At 69.1% G+C, this 22,467-nt stretch overlaps 2 protein-coding genes across 2 annotated transcripts in view; one reads left to right on the top strand and one right to left on the bottom strand.

Moving 5' to 3' along the window:
* The window catches only part of BOP1 (BOP1 ribosomal biogenesis factor), a gene marked incomplete at its 5' end in the record, with an annotated part of 66,779 nt that overhangs the window by 3,855 nt on the left and 40,457 nt on the right, over positions 1-22,467 (bottom strand). The window contains 8 exon segments of the mRNA XM_082015045.1: positions 102-171; positions 591-671; positions 1,084-1,245; positions 1,808-2,020; positions 2,376-2,477; positions 2,583-2,700; positions 2,961-2,971; positions 2,973-3,116. Of these exon segments, the coding sequence (XP_081871171.1) occupies positions 102-171; positions 591-671; positions 1,084-1,245; positions 1,808-2,020; positions 2,376-2,477; positions 2,583-2,700; positions 2,961-2,971; positions 2,973-3,116 (901 nt within the window).
* On the top strand, positions 11,929-21,066 carry SCX (scleraxis bHLH transcription factor; the record flags this gene model as incomplete). Its single annotated transcript, XM_082014865.1, has 2 exons — positions 11,929-12,849; positions 21,028-21,066. Exons 1-2 carry the CDS (start codon positions 12,331-12,333, stop codon positions 21,064-21,066), a joined length of 558 nt encoding a protein of 185 aa, XP_081870991.1. The 5' UTR covers positions 11,929-12,330.

Raw genomic sequence — 22,467 nt, 5'->3', positions numbered from 1 at the left:
CACTGGCATGGGGTGACGCTGGGAACCAGCTCCAGCGCTGGGGCCAGGCTAGCGGCACCCGGCGCGTCCGGGACGCCCCGGTCTGGGGAGCGAATCCTTACCTGACACCAGCCACTGCCCGCTGGGAGAGATGCTGAGGCAACGCACCAGGCTGGTGTGCCCACGGTAGACCTGGGGAGGGAGAGGGGAGGTGAGCGAGGGCCCCGCGCACTGCCCAGGGCTCCTCACGAGGGACGGGGGGCCTGGGGTCACCTGCGTCTGGAGGAAAGCTGAGGTCTGCGTGCTGCCGACCGCCCTCCGTGACCAGACCTGGGGTCACTGCCCTTGCCCTGGGGCAGGTCCCCTGCTCTGCCCGGCCGCAGCGGCACTGATCCCAGTCCTGCCTCGCCCGCTGCGGGCAGGACCCCGCGGCTGCCTGGCTCGGCCCAGCACGGGCTGCAGGGCAGGTCCTCTCCCTCTGGGGCAGCAGCTGTGCCCAGAACAGCCGTCACGGCTGCGTGGGCAGGCCTGGTCTCACCAGCACCGGTTTGGGCACAGCCCGCTGCCACAGGCGTGCACAGCAGCCCCCCTCGCTCCACGCACCCACTTACCAGGGCCTGGGTGGTCGGGAAGGGCTGCAGGTCCCGCGGTTTCGGCAGCTTGGGGATCAGGTCCTCGGGGTCCACGTTGACCTGCGACAGGCAGGCGGTGAGACACACCCAGGCTGCACCTCGCCGCCGCGGCGCTCCCCCGGCACCGGCGCTGGTGCCCTGCGTGCACGTGTACAGCCCCGCCGCCCCAGGGCAGCCTCCGGCTGGAAGGGCCAGGCTCGGGGCTCTGAGCCAGAGCGGATCACAGGGCAGCGCTTCCGTACGCATGGGCATGGCCCCCGTCCCAGCTCAGGAGCGCTGCAGCGCGCCGGGGCTGGCGTTGCAGGTGGGTGGGGGGCAAGAGGCCCTGAGGAGCAGCAGTTTGTGCCCCCGAGCATCGCGGTCCCCTGACCAGCCGGGTGGCATCGGGGCACACACAGGAGTGAGCAGAGGCCAGTCTGAAACATCCCCAGGACACCCAGGTGGGCGGGGAGGGGGTAGGAGAAGCCCTCACCCGCATTTTCCTCTGGCGCGGGCAGAGGTAGAGGTCCAGGCAGCGCTCGAAGCGCTCGTGGATGAAGCGGGAGTAGGCAGGCACTGCCCGCAGGCACCGGTACCGCTGGGGCACGAAGTTCAGCTTGCGCTCGGCCGGCTCCTGCTGCTCCCAGGCCAGCTTCTGCGGGGCGGAGGGGACCCCGGGTCAGCAGGGCTAGCAGGACCCCTGGCTGGCGAGGGGCCGCTGCCCCAGCCCCGGCACATCCCCCCGAGCCCAGCAAGAACCATCCAAGAACCACTGCTCACCGACCAGCGCCGTGCCGCTCCGTGGGGCACCGCGCTGCCGCGTGAGCCCTCCTCAGCCGGCCAGGATTTTGCTGCCTGTTTTCCCCCCTAGCCCCTGTGCTGAACGTGCCTCCGGACACGGCGTGCCGGGACGGACCCGCCCCAGGAGAGCCCGCAGCAGCTTAGCTCGGAGGCTGTACCTTGCAGGGACACCCTGCTCCCTGGGAGGTGGCCCCACTTCTGATTGCATTCAAGGGCCTGGAGAACCTTTGCTGTCATTCCCCTTGCGGGGTCTCAACTCATCTCGACACAACGTGGTCTCTAGGGTGCCCCTCCGAGGTGCAGCACTTCCCCCGCTGCCCCCTCCGGCACGGCACAGCCCCCCTCGGGTGCCGGCACCTACTGAGCTCCCCGTGTGCCCGGGGCTTTCCCCTGTGGCCCGCTCACGGCCCCCTTACCTCCTCCTCGCTGAGCAGGTACTCGGGTGGGGGGTTGTAGGACTCCTCGTGCCCAGGCAGCTTCATTTTGGGGGCTGGGACGTGCATCTTGTGGCGGCCCAGGATGGAGTTGGGATCCTCGTGGGCCCAGAGGTCGTAGTACGTAGGTGTGTCGTCCTTGGGCTTGCGGGGCTTGATCCAGCCCATCTTGATGGCGTGGACTAGCTTGGAGACCTGTGGGGCAGGGAAAGGTCAGCCCCAGGAGCCGCAGGGCTCTGCAGGCGTGGGGAGGAGGAGGTGTGGGATGTGAGGACGGACACGAATGCCTCTGGGCGCAGCTCTGCAGCCCTGGGAGCCGGGGGGGCTGCACAGGACCCGAGGACTTGGCACGGGTTTACATGCGGACACGAACTGCTGCAGCAGGAGCAGTCGTGGGGGTGGGTGGGCCACGGCAGGGACAGGAGGGACCGCGGGGCAGAACAGCCGCAGTCACCAGCCTTCAGCGCTGCGGTCTGCGTGGGGGCTCCAGTCGCAAGCGGAGCTTGGCTTTGTGCTCCCAGCTCACCCAAGGTGCCGTCAGACCTCTCACCTTCTCCTTCTCGATGAGGGAGGGGATGAAGCTCCGCTTGTCCGCCGGGCGATTCGTCACCGGGTGGATCATGACCTCATGGGTGAAGAAGTCAACGGCCGGCTGGGGAGACACAGACCCCCGTGGCAGCGGCGGCTGGGCTGCCCCCGCCCATCCCGCAGCAACCCGGCGCTCGGGGCAAGCGCCGAGGGTGTGCCGTGACCCTACCTCGTAGGGGTCGAAGTGGACATCCCCAAACTGCCCTTTCTGGAGCCGATGCACCAGGTCCACCTGCTCGTCTGTCAGCTTTATGTCTGCACCCGTCATCTTGTCCTGGACCGTGCGCCTGCAGGGAACCGAACGCGGCAGGGCTGGGGCTGCACCGCAGCGTCCGTCCCCGACGGCGGTACGAGCCCCTGGGCTCCCGAAGCCGCACACCACGAGTCACACCGGGAGACCTCGCGGTGTCCGGTCTGTACTCTGCAGCCCCGGGCTCCGGGCAGTCGGGGCGTCCCGAGCCCTGGTGTGCACGTGTGTGGACACACACACGGGACGTGGCGAGCACATCACACCGTGCGCCGACACGGCCCTTCCCTCCCCGCTCACCAGTAGTCGGGGGTTCTCCATCTTCTCCAGGAACATGTCCAGCTCGTCCTTGTTCCGGATGGGCTTGTAGATCTTCTTGCCCTCCAGGTTGTAGCCGATGTGCGGGAAGTCCTGGTACCACTCCATGGGGATGTTGCCCACCGTGTTGCGAATGTCCTGGAGGGGAGCGGAGGGAAGTGGTGTGAGGGGAGGGCAGGGGACGCCGTGTCAAGCAGATGCACCCCTGGGTGCCAGGGGGGTAAAAAGGAGGGTGGGCAGGAAAGCCGTGTGCTGTGCCCCCCGTGCCCAGGCACAGGCTGAACCCCGCTGCCTCCCCTTGCCCACCCGCAGGCACTGACGAGCCGCAACGCTGCCCGCGCAGGCGCTCTGCCCGCGGCCTGTAGCGAGGACGGAGCCACCCTCTCAGCGGGAGCGAAGCAAACGCCGGCTGCGAGCTGCCGGTGCCCGCCGCCGGCGGCCGGGGAGGCACGGGGCTGGGGAGGGGTGCGCCAAATGGGGGAGGCCAGCGACTGAGCCATGGAATCGTCGAACGATTTGGGCTGGAAGGGACCTTTCAAGCTCACCCAGTCCAACCCCCACCATGAGCAGGGACGTCCCCAACCAGAGCAGGGTGCTCAGAGCCCCGTCCAGCCTGACCTGGGATGTGCCCAGGGACGGGGCATCCACCACCTCTCTGGGCAGCCTGGGCCGGGGGTTCACCACCCTCAGTGTGAAACATTTCTGCCTTAGATCTAGTCGAAATCTCCCCCCTTCCAGTTTAAAACCGTTACCCTTGTCCTATTGCAACAGGCCATCTTAAAAGGTTTATCCCCGTTTTCCGTATCAGCCCCTGTAAGCCCTGGCCGGCTGCCGTAAGGTCTCCCCGGAGCCTCCTCGTCCCCCAGAGCTGCAGCGGGCTGAGGGGGGTCCAACTCCCAACCCCAGTGCCCTGCGCGACCGTGGGCAGCCCTGAGCCGCGCTTTGGTAGGGAACGTGCGGCCCCTTCCTCCCCGCTCGGGGCAGGGGACGCAAGCGTCAAGGTAAGCAGCGCCTGGGCTCATTTACCGCAGCAGGAAAGGTTTAAAAACCCTTTAACGGCTCGAGGAACGGGAACGCCGGAGCGCGGCGTTGGCTGCAGCCCGGCTCCAGCTGCCTGCTGGAGCGCGCGGGCAGGGGCTGCGGGCGGTCAGCAGCGCCACGGCTGAGCACATTCCTGCGTCCGTCCCGCAGACAGGAGCGCGCCTCACATTTTCCGATCGCCAGCTGCCAGCCCTGCTCTCCCTGCGCACGCAGGCGCACGCCGGCGCTCGCGCACCCGGCCAGCCGCTGCCTTTCTTGGCAGCTGCCCCCGATGCACCCTTCAGCCCTCCCCTTGGCTCCACGGCCACCGGGGTCTGCGCGCGGCCACGAGCCCCGGCATCGCGGTGCGCTGGTGGAGTGGGCCGGCCGGCACCACGGGCACGTTTCGGAAACGCCGCTGGGCTCTGCGCCTCCTGTCCCCGACACCGGCAGGAGCACGAGGGACGGCTGCCCCGGTCCCCATCAGCGGCTCGCGTGGGGACACGCCGCGCAGATGAGCTGTCCCTACCCGCCGCGGTCGGTGGACCGGCAGAGGCTGGGGGAGACGGACGAAACGCCGGAGCTGCTCTGCTTCCCGTCACGAGAGGCTGGGGGCAGGAACCAGCCCGAGGGGGCTCCGCGCTCCCGCCGGCTCCGGCTCCGCGGCAGGACCCGCTGCCCAGCGCGGGGCTCCGAGAGCAGCAGCGCAGACAAAGAGGCTCCAAAGGCCCGACGCCAAGCCCGTGGGCAGAGAGCGGGAGGACCGGGGCGTTTCGCTCCGCGTCCCCCGGACGGGAGCGAGGGGATGTTCGGCAAAGGGAGATTCAAACCCGGTAACGAAATTGCTCTCGCTCAACCCGCAGCCCGGCGGCACCACTCGCGGCCGCGGCAAGTCTCCAGAACACCGCGGCAGTCCCGGCGGCGATCGGGCGCATCGGCGGGCAGCGCAGACCTCCAGCCTCATCGCCGTCGACAGCAAAGCCGCGGCGTGCCCTGGGGGCCACGCCCCTGCAGCTACGGGAGGGCAGGATGCGCCTCGACGCCGGGGGTCCGGCAAACACCGGGCGGGTGGTCCTGCCTGGGCCCCAGCGCCGGCCCCCGCTCCTCGCCCGCCCTGGCCGCATCCGGCCCCTCGGGGCTGGCGGGGTCGGGCAGGAGCGGGGAGCGAGGGCCCTCCGGCCTCCCCAGCTGCCCTCGCCTCACGGAACGCAGAGACCCCGTCCCCAATTACAGGCACAGGGGACGAAGGTGTGAAGGCGACCTGTGCCCCGTACACCCCACAGTCAGGGGTCACCCTTGCCCCGCGGCACCATCTGGTCCCCATAAACACCTGCAAACGACACAGAGCCTCCCACGGAAAGGCGCCAGGAGCCCCGGGAAGGCAGAGCCGGCGGGAGCCCCAGGGGCCACGCCGGACCCATCCATCACTCTCCGAGCAGACGTCAGCGCAGGATGTGCGCAGCCCCTGCGGGGAACCGGGCAGGAATGTCGCCCTCGGCATCGGCAAGAGCCGACCCGGTCCTGGATGCTGGTGCTGCACTCAGCATCGGCAAGAGCCGACCCGGATGCTGGTGCTGCACTCGGCTGCTGGGGCGCAGCCGAGACCCCAGGGGCTTCCAGGACCATCTGGGAGCGAGCTGGGAGAGCCCCCCCAGCTAAGGCTCGCGCAGACGGACGGACGCTCTGATGTCAGCTCTGGAAGCTTCATCCCGTGGCTGGCAGCAGGAAAGCCATTATCCAAGGGGCTCCGGGAGCCCGGCGCAGCAGCCTCCGGTCCCCGGGATGCCCAGCGCAGCCCCAGGAGATGCCATGAGATGCCCGTGAGACACCCGGCGCCCACGGCTCTCCCGGCTGCGGCCAGCCACGCCACCCGCACGGTGCTGCCAGGCCGGAGCTTGCAGCCGCCGCGTCTGCTGGGGCTGGAGCTGCTGCCTCAGCTGGGGAGGAGAGTTCGGCAGAGAGCAACGGGGCGGCAGCCGCTGGCTCCCTGAGGGGCCGCAGGCAGGGCCAGGAGTCCCCACAGGCGGGGGGACGGCTGCATCCGCCCGCCCGCTCCTTGAGCTCACAGCAGCCTCCAGCGCGGGGCGACGGAGTCAGCGACAGCCCGCGCTTGGTGCGGGCTCCTCTTCTCGGCACCAAGCGGGACACCGACGCTGCCAGGCAGAAGTGCCACTTGCTGCACGGCTCGGTCGCGGGGGTCCCCAGCGGCAGGGGCGAGGCCGGCGCTGACGCAGCGGTCCTGCCCGCGCAGCCTGCAGGCAGCGATGCTGGAGCCGCTCTGCGTCACCTCCGGGGATGCAGGCAGCCCGGGCGGCGATGGCGGCGGGGCAGAGCGAGCGGGCACTAGAGGATCGGCGGCACGGATGATGACATGGGGACAGGGATGCAGACTGTTTCTCGGGGCTCTGCAGCCGAGGGATCGGAGCAGCTTTGCCTTCTCTGCCCTTGCGCCCCGTGTGACGCCCTCTTCACCCTGACGAACGCACGCTCCACTCGCACGGCGAAAGGCTGGAGCGGGGCCGGCTCTGCAGCCGTGGCGCAGCAGCGCGGGGCGAGCTGCGGCCTTCGGCCGTAGAGACGCAGTCGGCGTAGAGACGAGCAAGTATTTTTAACACCCCGGGCCGCGGCGCAGGGAGCGCTGCCTTGCCTGGAGCCTGGCAGCCCAGACTGGGCGTCTCTTCCCAAAGGCCAGCTCAGCTCCGCCAGGAGCTGCGGACTCGAGGCAGGAATCCCTGGGCGAAGCTCTTGCCAGGAGCACAGGCAGGATCCCAGCAGGCCTGGAACGTTTTCTGCTCAAGCGCGAGCCCCAGGGTCCCGTGCTGCCCACGCGGGAGCACGCCCCGCTGCACGCTGCCCCAGCGCGCACCCCGAAGCGGGAGGTGCCCCACGCGGCACCGGCCAGGCAGCGCCGGCCGGCATCGCCTGGCAGGGACGGGCTCAGCGCCGGCAGGATGCCCAGGCACTTGTCCCGTCCCCGGTGCTTACGCGCCCGGCACAGAGGGCTCGCTGGGGAGGATGCTGGGAGGCCCCGACTGCGTGTCCCCGGCCCTGGGGCAGGGAGCAAACCCCAAAGCACCGAGGGTGCCCTTGGGTAGGTCGGGACCGGGATCTCAGCCCCCACACAATCCCGTAGGGACGGACATACACGCCCGGGGCCACCATGGGGGGATGGCCGGGCCGCGGCTAATCCCCAGCAGCGGGATCCACGTCCCCCCACAGCCCCACAGTGCGGAGGAAGGAGCAAATTCCTCCCAGACGGAGTTTCTTCACGGTGTTGAAGCAGCCCAGTAGCCACGGCCCGTCCCTCCCCTCCACTCGCCTCCCACCCACCCACCCACTCGGGTGGCGTGGCTGCCTCCCGTGTCGTTAACACATCACCTCCGGCGAGCCGCGTCCTCCAAGCGAGCGCGGGGGAGTCTGGAGCCCCGAAGCGAGGGACTGCCGTCACTCAGCCTCACGTCTGGAAGTTGTTCTTGGATGGGCCCTGGGCATTCCTAGACGCACATTCCTGGCAGCTGGAGAGCCTCGTAGGAAAGATTCTTCTCTTGAAAATATCCGGTCCACGTGGAGCAGAAAGGGGATGGGGCAAGCTCAGCCCTCCCGCCCCCCACCCCGGAGACCACGGCAGCGTGCCGGGGTGCTGGTGAGGTGCTGGGCATCCCGGGACCGCGGCAGGAGGTCACCTTGTGTGCCCCGCCGAGGTGACCGCGGTCCAGACTCTGGCAGCGCGGGAGAGGGCTCCGCACCCCCAGCACCCCCAGCCGCACTTCCCATGGGAGCGGGGTGCTCGAGCGGCCCGGCATGAGCAGCGGGCTCCCTCTGCGGGGAGGGAAGCTCCGCAGAGCCACGGTCAAGCTGTCTGCAGCAAAGCCACCCCAGGCTCTGCGGGGCCGTTAGCCGGGGAGGGCAGCTCCGGAAGAGGGGGAGAGGCAGCTCCAAAAGGGACCAGGAAAGCCCAGCGGCACCAGGGCCCGGCGCCTGGTCCAGGGAGCAGGGCGAGGCAGGCAGCCGCTGCAGGCAGCCCCTCTCCTGCCGCGGAGCTGCCATGGCAGGCAGCCAGGCCAAGCTTCCAGGTAACAGAGCCGTGGCGGGGGACGGATGGCAGCAGGCAATTTCAGGCTCCTCGGCCGCGGCTCTGCCGCCGCAGTCTCCTGGGAGAAGGTGCCTACACCAGGGAAGACGATGCCCAGACCCGGGCAGCACGGAAGCCCTCTGGGAAGCACGGAGGTGGGGACGCCGCGACCTCCAGCGCCAAATGCCTCTGTTTATTTAAGACCGGGGCTTTCCGAGCCTGCGCCAGGCCTGGTGCTCCGGCCTGCGGCAGGGCTGAGCGTCGCCCGCACGCAGGACCGCTCTCCATCCCGGTCCCACACAGCAGGGAGCGGCCGGAAGAGCTGGGCCGCAGGGAGGCGGACGTGCGTCTCACCGGGAAGGACAGCGCAGGGAAAGAGCCCAGGGATTGCACTTGGATAGAAGGTGCTAGAGAAAAGCAGGATCATTAGCGGAGCTAAACGAAAGCAGATGCCTACAGGGGCCTGGGTTTCCAAAGCACGCGCGGTGAGCGCCCAGCGCTGTGGAAGGAGGTGGCAGTGGCTTGGAGTTCAGAAGCTGCTGCTTAACTGTGGTAGCACACTGCAAAGGTGCACAACACCGGCCGGGGTGACGACACCCCGTGCGGCGCTCCCGCGGGGGAGCGGGCGCGGGGGATTGCGCTGCGCACCGCCGAAACGGAGGGGAAACCCGAGACTTCACGGCGAACGGCAATTCCCGTTTCCGGCCGAGTTAAAACGCTGCTTATCGCCACACCACACGAACCAAGCGCACCGGAGGGCCGTGACGCGGCCGTACCCCGGGGTCTCGCCCGGCCGCCCCCGGGGCTGCGGTGCAGGCAGGGCCGGAGCCGCCGGTGGCCCTCCCGCCGGTGGCCCTCCCGCCGGCAGAGGGAAGAGCGGGCCGTGGGGCTCGGCCCGCGCACCCCGCCGCAGCCCCCCAGGCCGTGGGTTTGCAGTCGCCCTGCCAGGGACGAGGCTGTCCTGAGGGTCCCCCCGAGCCGGGCCGGGCGGCAGGAGCGTGCCCGGGCGCGAGCAGCCTTCCCCCGGGCACGGCTGCGCTCCGTGCGCACAGGCAGAGCGGTCGGCCGACGGGGCCACGCTCCCGCCACCACAGCTGGCATTTTCTGAGGTTATGGGGCCGGGGCAAGGCAGCCTGGAGCTGGGCGACCTCCCCGCCAGCTTGGGCACTGCCTGCTCCGGCGCGTGGGGGTCCACAGGTTCCCCGGACCCATCCCTCTGCGGCCCGGGGTGCTGTGGGGAGTTCTCCCCAGAGGAAGAGGCTGGTGGCCTTCAGCGGGGCCGAACCTCCCGCCTGCCCTCTGCCTCTGCAGCGAGGGACCAGCCGGGCCAGCGCGCCCCGGAGCAGCCGTGCAGCTCCGCCGCCGCGCCGGGCCCGCGCTCTGCGCCGTGAGGTGGGGTGCGCCGAGCCAAGAGCCTCGCGGAGCAAAGCTGGGGCCAGGCGCTGGGCTCCCCCCACGACCCCCGCTCGGCCCCCCGAGCCCTCTGCCCCGGAGGGGCTGCCCGAGCTGCCGTGTGTGCACGACGGGCCGGGGAAGGGGAGCAGGGGGTCGTTTGGGGCAGGTTGCAAAGCTGACCCTGGCAGCAAGTGCTGGTTTCTGCGGGCCCAGCAGGGCTGGCGCGGTTACAGGGACAGGTTACGGGGACAGGTTACGGGGACAGGTTACAGGGACAGGTTATGGGGACAGGCGACGGGGACAGGTGACGGGGACAGGTGACGGGGACAGGTTATGGGGACAGGCGGCAAGGACAGGCTATAGGGACAGGTTACGGGGACAGGCAATGGGGACAGGTGATGGGGACAGGTGATGGGGACAGGCGGCAAGGACAGGCTATAGGGACAGGTTACAGGGACAGGCAATGGGGACAGGTGATGGGGACAGGTGATGGGGACAGGTTATGGGGACAGGCGGCAAGGACAGGCTATAGGGACAGGTTACAGGGACAGGCAATGGGGACAGGCAATGGGGACAGGTGATGGGGACAGGTGATGGGGACAGGCGACAGGGACAGGTTATGGGGACAGGTTACGGGGACAGGTTACGGGGACAGGCGATGGGGACAGGTGACAGGGACAGGCGACGGGGACAGGTGACAGGGCCAGGCGATGGGGACAGGCGACAGGGACAGGTTACGGGGACACATTACGAGGACAGGTGACAGGGACAGGTTATGGGGACAGGCGACAGGGACAGGTGACAGGGACAGGTGACAGGGACAGGCGATGGGGACAGGTGACAGGGACAGGTGACAGGGACAGGTTACGGGGACAGGTTACAGGGACAGGCGCTGGGGACAGGCGACAGGGACAGGCGATGGGGACAGGCGACAGGGACAGGTTACGGGGACACATTACGAGGACAGGCGACGGGGACACATTACGAGGACAGGCGACGGGGACAGGTGACAGGGACAGGTTATGGGGACAGGCGACAGGGACAGGCGACAGGGACAGGTGACAGGGACAGGTGACAGGGACAGGTGACGGGGACAGGCGACAGGGACAGGTGACAGGGACAGGTTACGGGGACAGGCAATGGGGACAGGCGACAGGGACAGGTGACAGGGACAGGTGACAGGGACAGGTGACGGGGACAGGCGACAGGGACAGGTGACAGGGACAGGTTACGGGGACAGGCAATGGGGACAGGCGACAGGGACAGGTGACAGGGACAGGTGACAGGGACAGGCGACGGGGACAGGCGACAGGGACAGGTGACAGGGACAGGCAATGGGGACAGGTGACAGGGACAGGTGACAGGGACAGGTGACAGGGACAGGTTACGGGGACAGGTGATGGGGACAGGTGACAGGGACAAGTGACAAGGACAGGTGACAGGGACAGGTGACAGGGACAGGCGATGGGGACAAGCGACAGGGACAGGTGACAGGGACAGGTGACAGGGACAGGCGACAGGGACAGGCGATGGGGACAGGCGACAGGGACAGGTGACAGGGACAGGTGACGGGGACAGACAATGGGGACAGGCGACAGGGACAAGCGACAGGGACAGGTGACAGGGACAGGCGACAGGGACAGGTGACAGAGACAGGTGACGGGGACAGGTTACGGGGACAGGTTACGGGGACAGGCGATGGGGACAGGTGACAGGGACAGGTGACAGAGACAGGTGACGGGGACAGGTTATGGGGACAGGCGATGGGGACAGGTGACAGGGACAGGTGACAGGGACAGGTGACGGGGACAGGCGCGAGCTCCGCACCCGCACACACCTCCTGGGCTCCTGCAGACACGGACGCTGCCCTTGCTCTCTGGGGGGAAATTAGACCAAATTAAAGCCGCAGGCGCGCAGCAGGCGGGGGCTGCGGCGCAGGCGTGCCGGGAGCAGCCCCGCAGGGGTTAATTCCTGCCTCTCGGCAGCCGGCTGGCGTCGGGCCTGCTGCGGGAGGGGGGAGCGCTCTCAGGGGCTCACTTCGCGGGGACTAATCCTGAACAGGAGCCCCGGCCCCGGCCTGGGGGTGACGCGGCCCCGTCCCCCGCCCTGCCGCAGGCGCGAGCCGCCCGCGAACGCCGCGGGCACCGGGCCCGGGGGCCGCCCTCGCGCCCCAGCACGCAGGGTGCTGCGGGGACCCCCGGGAGCCCCCGCGGCCGGCGCCCACCTCCCCGGCAGCGCGTGCCCAGGCGGGTGACGGGCGAGGATGCTGCACGAGCCCCCGTGTGCCCGCCGCGTGCCGGGCCGGCAGCGGCGGCCGAGGCCCGCCGCCGGCGGGTGAAGCGCGGCCGGCGCTCCCGCCCTCGTGCTGCCCGCAGCCCCCCAGGCCGCGGGCAGGACCCCCGGCCGAGCCCTGAAGGGTTAAGTCCCCCGCGGGGGACGGAGGGTGAGCTCAGGTAGGCGTGAGCCTGTGCGGCTCCCACTTCCAGAGCCGGAGCAGGGCTGCCTGCCGGAGCCGGAGGAGGGGCCTGGCTGACCACTGCTGCTGCTATAAAACTCCCGCTCCTGCCACGCTCGGCGTCTTAAGATGCACATGTGTGGGGAGAGGAAACAGGCAGCCCTGCCTGCGAGCAGCCCTTAACCCCTTCTCCGCGGGGAGAGCCGGCGGGGAGCCGGGGAGGGCGACCCCCCGCCGCACCGCCACCCAGCCGGAGCCTGCCCGGGGAGGGCGACGCGAGCCGGGGCTCCCCGGACCCCCGCCGAGGAAGCGGCATGAGCGCCCGCGGCTGAGGCCGCCCGCGGCAGGAGGAGGTCGGCAGAGCGCGGCGGTCCTCACGCGGCTTCCCTGCTGTCCCCTGGCCGCCCAACATGTCCTTTGCCATGCTGCGCTCGGCCCCCAGCCGCTACCTGTACCCCGAGATCAGCATGCTGTCCGAGGACGAGGAGAACGGCAGCGAGAGCTCCGGCTCCGACGAGAAGCCCTACCACCTGGACGCCGACGGCTACGGCATCAAGGCCAGCAAGCGCAGGAGCGGCAAGAAACCCAACCGGATCAACAGGGAGCCCCGGCAGCGTCACACGGCCAACGCGCGGGAGCGTGACCGCACCAACAGCGTCAACACTGCCTTCACCGCCCTCCGCACGCTCATCCCCACCGAGCCGGCCGACAGAAAGCTCTCCAAGATCGAGACCTTGAGACTGGCCTCCAGCTACATCTCCCACCTGGGGAACGTGCTGCTGGTGGGGGAGGCGTGCGGGGACGGGCAGCCCTGCCACACCACCCCCGCCTTCTACCACCACGGCGGCAGCAGCCCCCCCGCGCGCGACACCGAGAACTCCCAGCCCAAACAGATCTGCACTTTCTGCCTCAGCAACCAGAGGAAGCTGGTAAGTGGCCGCTCGCGCCGCCCCCGGGGGGCTTTCGGCCGGAGGGGGCTGTGCCGGGGGACCCCCGGGCGTCCCCAGCCATGGGCACGTGGGGAGGGGGTAGGGAGTGCCGGGGCGCCGGCTACGGCTCTGCTGCCATCGGGTCGGTGCGAGCCAAGGGGACATGGGACGGCTGGGATAACCAAAGCAGCTCCGGTGGGAGCTGCATCGGCACGAGCCGGAGAGCACGCCAGATCCCGTCGGCGAGCCCAAAACCCAGGCGTGGAAAATACGGTGCCTCCCTCTGCCACGTCCAGACTTGCTGCCCCAAGTCGCCAGCAGCTGCGTCCGAATCTCCCACGCGTTCGCCGCAAGGCAAAGGGACAGGAGCCGGGGAAACCCTCCGAGGGGGAGAAACGGATTTCAGGGGCTGGAAATCAGAGGCGCAGGGCAAGTAAGAGTCTGGAAGGAGTCAGCATCTCCCCTCCGGCAGAGTCCAGGCAGCAAACAGAGGCGAGAGCGATTCGGGTGCAGGGCTGGCCGCAGCCGGGGCTCCCAGCCCCCCGATGCCGGCGGCTGGCGGCAGGGCCGGCTCCCCGGGCTGGGCGAGGGCCGCGCTGGCTCCCCGCACCCAGCGGCAGGCCTGGCGTCCCGGCGAGCCGTGCTGGGACAGGGCTGGGGGCCAGCTGAGCCAACGCCACGGCATGTAGGGTGCCCTCAAGCACCCCAGACGATGGCGGGCACCAGCGGCTCTGCCCCACGAGCGCTCGGGAAGCGGGACGGCTGTCCCAGCCGAAGGCACCAGCGGGTCTCTACCAGGCAGCCGTAACGTCCTGGCCAGCCCGGTTCAGCCAGTGCCCCCCGCTCCCGGTTCTGGACCCCGTGTCTTTAGGGGAGCGCGTTCCTCCCGGCGTCCAGGCAGGCAGCACCGCCGGAGCAGAGGCTGTCTCTGTGCCCGCCTGGCACCGGCACTGGCCAGCGCCTGCCATGCAGGCCCATGGCTCCGGTGGGGTGGGCACCGCGGCCCCCGGAGGGCGAGGGGGCAGGTGGTGTAGGACATGAGCCCGGCAGCCAGAATGGGAAAATCCAGCTTCAGCGGCGGCTCCACGGAGGCTCCGGGGGCCGTTTGCCCAAGTGCCGCCGGCCGGGAGAGGCAGCGAGCGGCTGCCTCCCCGGCACGGCCCTGCCTGTCCCGGCAGACCTTCTGTGGCGGCGTGGGGAAAGCAAAACCCCGCCGCGGGTGCCGTGCAGGGCGCGGCGGTGCGGTGCGGGGCCGCTGCCCTGACGGATGGGGCAGCTCTTGCCGCGCACGCTCAGCCACGGGGGAACGGGGACCCGGGCGGGAGGAGAGGAGCCTCTCGCCAAGAGCCGCGGGCTGCTCGAGAAGGCCGTGCCCCGGGCGGCTGGCTTGCGACAACCTGTCGCTCTCCTGCGCGGCGCGGACGGTCCGCGGCAGCGTAGAGGCAACAGAGAGCGCGAGAGCCGAGGCGGCGGCGCCGGGATGGCAGCCGGAGCCACGCGCGCACGCTCCACCGTTTGAACCCGTTTAACCCCAGTGAGCAGCGCCCTGAAGAGGGAGAAGTCTTTGTTAAGGACTCAAGGCTCGTCAAGCACGAAGCGGTGGCGGTAAAGCCAGTCACGGACAGCTCGAGTACTGCAGAGCAGGAAAAGCCCAAACCCCGTTAATCCCCCCGGCACGTCCTTTCCGATGCGCTAGAGGAGACGGAGCCGGGAGCAGCAGGCAGGAGGGAACGACGTCAGGAGCCGGGGGTTCGCACCGCTAAACCGCAGGTCGCCACAGGCGAACACGCGGGGCATTTCCCGCTTGGGCAGTGGAGACCCAGCGCCTGCCCCGGCCGTAGCTTCTACGAGCACCGGTGCCAAACTCTTCCCCGTGGGCGAGGGGTGCCGACCCCCGGCTGCAGAGTGCCCTCGTGCTCCAGGAAACCGCCCGAGCCAGCGTTATCCCAGTTCAAAAACAGAAGCTGCAGGTGGGGAAGCTCCTGCAGGGCTGACCTGGAAAACTCCTCCGCCTTGCGGTTACCCGCCTGGTAAGACCAAGCGTTCTCCCTCTCTTTTGCTGGTATTGCCACTGCATCTAATCCGATAAATTCCCACGCCGCTTTTGCATCGGTTCCGACAAATTCCCCTTGCCACTTCGGCATCCGTTGCGGGAGCAAACCCCGGGACAGGCACGTCCGTGCCAAGGCGCATGGAAAGGATAAGCCCTGCGGGGCACGATGGGCCACGTCGCTTCCTGCGGCTCTTCTGGATAAACCTCCCCGAGATTAGATCCTCAGCGGCTGTCGAAGGGCACGAGGGACTTTGGTTTGGCTGAGAAATAAGCTGGGTCGGGTTCGTGCCGCGAAGAGGGGCCCGAACAGACGGTGCCGAAGCAGCGCGCTTGGTCTGCGCTTGAGATGTTACGGCCAGATAACGACTCGATAGGTTTTATTGTGTGTTAAAGGAATAAAATCAAGCATCTTTTATCAGCAAGGTGTTCTGACAAATGGTGAGGAAATGAAAGCAATCTCCTCTGGCAGTGGCAAGCGCAGTGGGGATCTCACAGCCCGTTTGACGCCGGGTGGAGGGGACCCTGCCGTGGCTCTGGAGATGGCCACCGTCCCGTTCCGGAGCAGCCAGCTCCACGCGACACCCCTCGCCTCGCGGCGCGCCCGAAGCCACGCCAGCGCCCGCCCGCGTGGCAGCTCCGGCCCTTGGCGCCAGCGCTGGCAGGCGTGGGGGCTCGACGAGCGACGGCGTGCGGCTCCTCCGAGACCCCCTTCCCATTTACCAGTCCCACCGGGGGGGGGGGGCAGAGCCGCTTCTCCTCTCCCAAACGCACGCGCGCAGGGCTTCGCGCCACGCTGCGCTCAGCGAGCAGCCTGAGCCTATCGGAATATAACTCGTCTGGCGCTGCTGGGCGCTCAGGTCGAAACGGCCCATCCGCCCCCGTCAGAAAGGGCTCCTTTTCCGCCATGTCCTTTTGCTCACGTGTAATGATGTCGTTTCAACCGACGCCACCCTTGCGCTACGTGATTCTGTCAGTCTCGGCTTTCTAGGCTCTGCCAAAGAAAGGGTAACGTGGTGAGGGACCTCCTCCCGAGCCAGCGCCTGCACCGCTCGTCCCTCCGTCACCAGCTCTGCCCGTCCGTTTTGCGCCAGACGTGCCGCGCGGCTCCCCCGAGAGCTGGCCAGCCTGCGGCAGGAGACACCCCAGCCCGCGGGCGCCTCCAAAACCTCCTCCTTCCCAAAGACACGCCGTGCCTGCCCGGCTCCTCAGCCCCTCCGCAGCCTCCCTCCGTGCCGGGCACACCGTCTCCGCCCCGCGCCGTGGGAGGCTGCACCCATCCCGTGACTCGGAGCGGGAAGCCGACGCCACGGCTCCCCTCGTTAAACGCCTGACGCGCTCTGGAGAGGCAGGAGATGGCACGCCTGGCACCGAGGCCCCAGGAGACAGCGCGGGCAGAGGCCGGATGCCAACCTCGTCCCCGGGCACGCTGGCTGCAGGGAAGCAGTGGGTGAGAATCGGCGGCCGCTGTGAGCAGGACCCGCGGCAGGCAGGGGAGGAATCGGAGGGAAGGCGGGAGCCGCTGCGCGGAGGCTCTTTCTAGCGAGAGGAGTCAGAGGAGACAGCTCGGGAGGGATGTCTGGGGCTGCCGGCCGCTGTGGGCACCCCGAGGGGCAGCCGAGTAGGGCAGCAAGCTTTCCGTGAACCTTCCCGGCCGGGCCTTCGCCCCGTCCCGCTCGCGCTGGCCGAGCAGCACCCCGGCGGGCAGCGGGGCTCGCCCAGATTCATGCTGCATGACTCAGCCTCGCACCCAGGCGTCCCGCCGCAGCCTTATCCCACGGACTTTCCCGTATCGGGCTGAAACCAACACCATCTCCCTGGCAAGACCCTTCTTTAAAGTGACTCACGTGTAGGTGCCTGCCGCCCGCCGGAGAAAGGCTGAGCTCTGCGAGGCTGGCGGCCGCGCGGGCTCGTGCCGCCTCCCCAGACCTAATCAAAAGGTGAAAAACCTGCACGGGCGCCCGGCGCGTGCCAGGACGTAAGCAGGAGGGAGGTGGACACCGCAGCGGTACGAGCACCACGCTGGCCGCGGGCGCTGCAGGACAGCGCGCGGGCGGGTGGCAGTGAGGGACGGGACGGCCCCCGGCACTGCTGGGGAGCAGGATGGCGCCGATCCCGTAAGCGAGCGCTGCGAGAGGGGTCCCGAGGCCGCGGTGCCCCGGGCACCCCGTCCCTGCCAGCACGCGGGGGGGCTTGTGCTTCTCCAGGCTCTCCGCTGCGGCTGGTGCCTGTGCTATCCCGCAGGACACAGCGCTGGCGGGGGAAAAACAGGACGTTTCTTCTCCAGTGACCGTCCCAGCCGGGAGAGCTGCCGGAACAGCCACAGCTCGGGGCAGCTCGCACGCCGCCTGCGCTGCGGGGTGCACTGGGCTTGTTTAAATGCCAAAAAGTCCAAATCCAAGCAAGGCCTCTTGCTGGAAACGCTCCGGGGCCGAGGACCCTCGCGATGTTGGTGCGCGCCAACAGCCCTCGCGAAGCGCTCGTCCCCGCTGCCTGCGCTGCGTCGCGCTGTGAAGGACCGAAGGGACGCGAGACGCGGGGGCAGAGGCGCGTGGGTCATGCCAAGCAGTCGGTGTGGGATTGCACACCGGTTAAAGTGACGAGGGACGAGCGTGCAGCGTTGGCCACCCTGTCTTCTGGCACAGGAGCACGCGTTCGCACGGAGCACAAACCGGGGAGGGGGCACCGAGACCACCTGGGAGCTAAAAGGTGTCGCGAGGGCGACCACGGCTCCAACTCCCGGGCTGCAGCGCCTCGCTGCGAGCCCGGAGCACGAGCCCTCTCCCCTGCCCTGGGGGCAGCGCGCCCGCCCCCGCCAGCCCTCCGGAGGCAGCCGGGACCCCTGCAAAGGGCAGGCCGGGGTCCTGGCACGGACGTGGCGGTAACCCCCGGCACTGCCAGCCGGGCGACGTGTGGGGAAGGAGCAGCCCAGCCTGGGGCACGGCAAGGCTGTAACGCCACCGCCGCGGCCCCCCGGCCTCCCTGCCCGCCCCACGGCACAGGCGCTGCTCAGAGGGCGGAGGCAGGGCACGGAGGGGTACCGGTCCCGCGCCAAGGAAGCGGAGGGGTGCCGCAAGGGGATCGGCGATCGCCAGCTTTCTGCAAGGGGCCGGAGCGGCTCCGGGTCCCGCGGCCAGCCCGCAGGGCAGAGCGGGCGGGCAGCGAGGGTGCCGCGGGCTCGGCCACGCCTCGCCTTCCCCCAGAGGACGCGCGCTCCTCCAGAGGAACGGGCACGGGGAGAGGGGCCGCAGCGCTCCCCCGCAGAGCGAGGAGGGTGATGGCCGTGCGGACCCCCAGCTCCTGCATGATGCCTGCCCCCGCCGGGGGCACACGGAGCGAGCGTGGCAGGAGCCCTGCGGAAAGCTCTTCCAAAGCACCTCCCAGACCAGCTCCGGTCCCACGGGAAGGGAGCAGGGCAACGAGAGGAACGGAGGTTTTCCTGTGTGGCCAGGACAGGACCCCGGGAGGGGGAGAGGCGGCATGCAGGAGGGCGGGGGTCTGGGTGGGGGTCAGCCTGCAGGGACTTGGGGGGCTTGGCAAGAAGGCTGGGGCCGGTGAGGAGCCCCGCCAGCACAGCCGGCATCGCCGCGCTGAGCAGGAGGGGACGAGGCGGCCAGCAGCCGCGTTCCGGGCACTGGATCCGGCTGAACCGCCGCCGCCAGCTCGGCAGCGCCAGCGGGTGAGGGAGGCGGAAGGTCACAGGGGATCCGCCGAAGGGACCTCGTGTGGCTCAGACCTGCGAGAGCGGGTCGCCGCCGGCCGTTCGCGCTCCGTCCCTCGGGAGGGGGAGCACCGGCAAAGGCTTCTGAGGGCAGCCTCGACCAAGCGGGCTTGTGATTCGGCGCTAAGCGAGGAACTCGCAGCCTGCGTCAGGGGAAAGAGCGGCGGGGAGGAGGCGGAGAGGAGGAGCGGGATGACGGGTTTGGGCAGCACCAGCTGATCCTGTCACCCGCTGCTTGCCTGCACCCCTGGGTTTTATTGCCGTTGCAGCAAAAGCGTTGGCAGCCAGCTCTCCCGCGGCGCACGGCCCCTGCAGAGTGCCGCGCTGGATGCAGAGCTGCACGAGCTGCCCGACGGGTCTGCGGAGGCGGCTGGAGCCGCAGGGCACCCGGAGCCGTCCTGCGCTCGGGGCTCCAGCGCCGGGGCAGCGCCAGGGCTCAGCCTCCCTGGCCCCACGGCCGAGCCCCCCTGCCCTCGCCGGGAGCTCCGCGTCCCTGTCACAACGGCCTTCCCTACCAAGGCTCTCCAGAGCAGGGCCACCGTGACGCCGAGCCCACGCGGCAGGCAGGGCTCGGCGTTACCCAGCGGCGCCGGAGTCTGCCCCCGCCTGCAGGCTGTGTGCGAAAAGACCCGTAACTTGGGCACGGGGTGGCACGTCAGCGGGGAGCGCTGGGCCGTGGGGCCGGGGAGCGGAGGGCTCCGCGAGCACCCCCAAAAGCCCGCCGCAAGCACGGAGCCGCGAGCCGCCCGGGGCCACGGGCAGAGCCCGGGAGCTCAGTGCCTCGCCCCAGCGCTGTGTGTCCCCCCCCCCTCCGCGGTATCTACAAGATGGGACGGCTCCGCAGCCCTGTAATTTACTGTTCCTGCTGCACTTAATGGCAGCGGAAAGGCAAGGTGATAGGGGAAAAAATATGAGGCGGGATTTTCCGAATCCCCATTTCCTCTCCAGACAGCACAAGAACTCCTGGGGCCTGAACATCTGGGAAATTTAATTTTACCATTTCTGAGCTGAACTCCCCTTCCCCTCCCCTCCCCACCCCCGGTAACAAAGGAAGAGTCAGAGCAGGGGCTGCACGTGCAGCCGTGGGGGAGGCTGCACCGCAGCAAGCCCTGCGGACCAGCCCAGGGACGTGGCCTCGGCCGGGCCACGCTGGCGAGCCACAGGCCGGCAGAGGAGGGATGGAAGCGGCACCTAACACCTGGCTCCTGGGTGGAGAAACCTGCGCCCAGCCCGGTCAAACCCCAGGCGGCCACGAATCCCGTCAAGCTGGAGTGAGGAGCAGCAGTTCTGCCTGCGCACACCTGGCTGGGGCAGTGGTGCTGTGGTGGTGGCAGCGATGGTGCTGGTGGTGGTGGCAGTGCTGGTGCTGATGGTGCTGGTGGTGGCAGTGCTGGTGCCAGTGGTGGCAGTGCTGGTGGTGGTGGCAGTGCTGGTGCTGGTGGTGGCAGTGCTGGTGCCGGTGGTGGTGGCAGTGCTGGTGCCAGTGGTGGCAGTGCTGGTGCCGGTGGTGGTGGCAGTGCTGGTGCCAGTGGTGGCAGTGCTGGTGCCGGTGGTGGTGGCAGTGCTGGTGCTGGTGGTGGTGGCAGTGCTGGTGCCAGTGGTGGCAGTGCTGGTGCCAGTGGTGGCAGTGCTGGTGCCGGTGGTGGTGGCAGTGCTGGTGCTGGTGGTGGTGGCAGTGCTGGTGCCAGTGGTGGCAGTGCTGGTGCTGGTGGTGGCAGTGCTGGTGCTGGTGGTGGTGGCAGTGCTGGTGCTGGTAGGGGTGAGCTTTCCTGGTGCCCAGGGAGCAAAGCCTGGCTCACAGCCTGGCTGTCGCCGAGGGGCTGGCCTGGGAGGACTCCGGGACGGCACGAGGAGGTTCCCGGCAAGTGGCGTATGGTGACCGGACGGACAGGGAGGGATTCGTGTTTTCAAGGTCTCAGCGGAGCGCACACAGGCCCTGACCGCGGGCGTTCACGCTGCAGGAGCGGGATCAGAGAGCCCCGGCGGTTTGGTCAGGCTTTCTGTCCTGCCCGGGCAGAAGGCTCGGGAGCCAGGCGGTTGGGCGAGTGACCGCGGTGGGGGCATGGCACAGCGGGGCGGAAGCATCCCGAGGAGGGCAGGAGGGAGGCAGCCAGGGAGTCCCCGGGCAGGGCAGCGGAAGACACCTGCAGGAGCGGGGCTTTGGGGCGGATGCAGCTCCTGCTGACCCCTCCGGATCCCCAGAGAGACACGGAGGGATGATGCCGCTGCCTCGGGAAAGCTGCCCCACGGCTCCCGAGAGCTGTCGGAGCGGAGCTGCCGCAGGCATCTCCTGCCAAGCACCGGCGCGGGGAGGAGCGAGAGGCTCCCGGGCTGGAGCCAGCGCGCTGGCAAAACTCCCAGCCCCAGGTGTGTTTTTTTAACTTGGCCTTCTCCTTCTTCTCTGCAGAGTAAAGACCGAGACAGGAAGACGGCGATTCGGAGCTAGATGATCGTAGTTTTCAGGAAGGACAACGAGGAGGAGCAGAAGGAGGAAGGATGGAAAAGCCACACACACACAACCACAGCCACGGACACTCCCGCCTTCACCCTGCTGCTGGGGAGAGCTGCACGGCGTCACCCCGCAGGACCTCACCCCGACGCGGACACAGGCCTCGGGCGAGGCCGGGCGTCCTCCCGGCTCGGAGGGGTGACTGCGGCGGGAGGAGAACACGGGCGCGGGGGCGGCAGGACTTTGCAGGGCTGCGCGCGGCGGCTCGGAGGAACGCTCGCGCGCAGGGACGCCGCGCCATGGCACGGGCAACGCAGCCGCCGCCCGGCCAGCCAAAGGGGCGAGGGACCTGCTCCGGGGCTGCTTGGAAGGGGAACCCCTGCCCCGGTCTCTGCCGATGCCACGCACGGCGGCTCCCGGGGGAGAGCCGGCGCTCGGACGTGCCCCATCCCGGGTCTGTCTCGGGCAGCGCTGGTGAAACCGCTTACGGAAACACCCCGCTCGCTCCGTCGCCTTCCAGCTTTGAGCCACTCCGTCCCCTGAACTCTGAGTCCTGGGGTGCTGCGTTTGTTGAGTTTAATCAATACATGCTGGTGTTTCATGTCATTGATATGATAATATAAAGCCTGAGCAATTTGTATAATTAAAAATGAATATGGTTCAGACTCACGGCGGGGGCTTCCTTCCTTCCAGAGCCCCTGGCCACCCTCACACAATAAACCTCTGGTTTCACCCACACCGGCTTTAGACACCGTCGGGTCAGCGAGCGACCGAGCCGCAGCTCGAGGTCTGCTCCCCCGGGGGGGAACCCTTCCCGCAGGGTGGCCCGGGGCCAGCACCGACCCCACGTGCCACGCTCAAACCCAGCTGGAGGACCAGGTAAAAAGCAGGCACTCGGGGAAAACCAGATGCTGCAGCTGAGCTGAGTTTCCTGGGGAAATAAATTACACACAAACACCACGGCACCTCGGCGCTTGCCGGCCTTCCTCCAGGCAGCGCCGGCCCCGGGACTTCACGGGCCTCTGGCTGCAGGGCAACGAAATGCTCCTTATGTCACCCAAACCGCGTCCCGAGGTCACAGAAAGCGCGAGATGGAGTCGGGGTTGAGCCCCGGCCGCCCTGAGCGGCGGGTGAGGGGCTGCTCGGCTGTCAGCACGGCTGCCAGCCCCTCCCGGCTCCCTCCCGCGGCGCGGCAGCCCAACAGCGGTGAGCCCCGCTGCCGAACGGCTGCTGAAGCGTGCGGCCCCGGCGGGCCGGGGCTCCGAGCCCTGCCGGAGCACGAGCGGCCCGCCCCGCGCGCGCCAGGAGCGCTGGCTTCTCCCTGCCCCGCCGGCGGTACCCGGACCTCCTCCGCGGGACCCGGGCGCGCTGGCACCGAGAGCGGGGCTCGCCGGGGCG

The sequence above is a fragment of the Phaethon aethereus genome (genome assembly GCF_964289735.1).
Source record: "Phaethon aethereus genome assembly, chromosome: 2".
Lineage (NCBI taxonomy): Eukaryota > Metazoa > Chordata > Aves > Phaethontiformes > Phaethontidae > Phaethon > Phaethon aethereus.
Note: the sequence above shows the minus strand (reverse complement) of the source record. Positions and strands in the feature narration are given on the sequence as shown.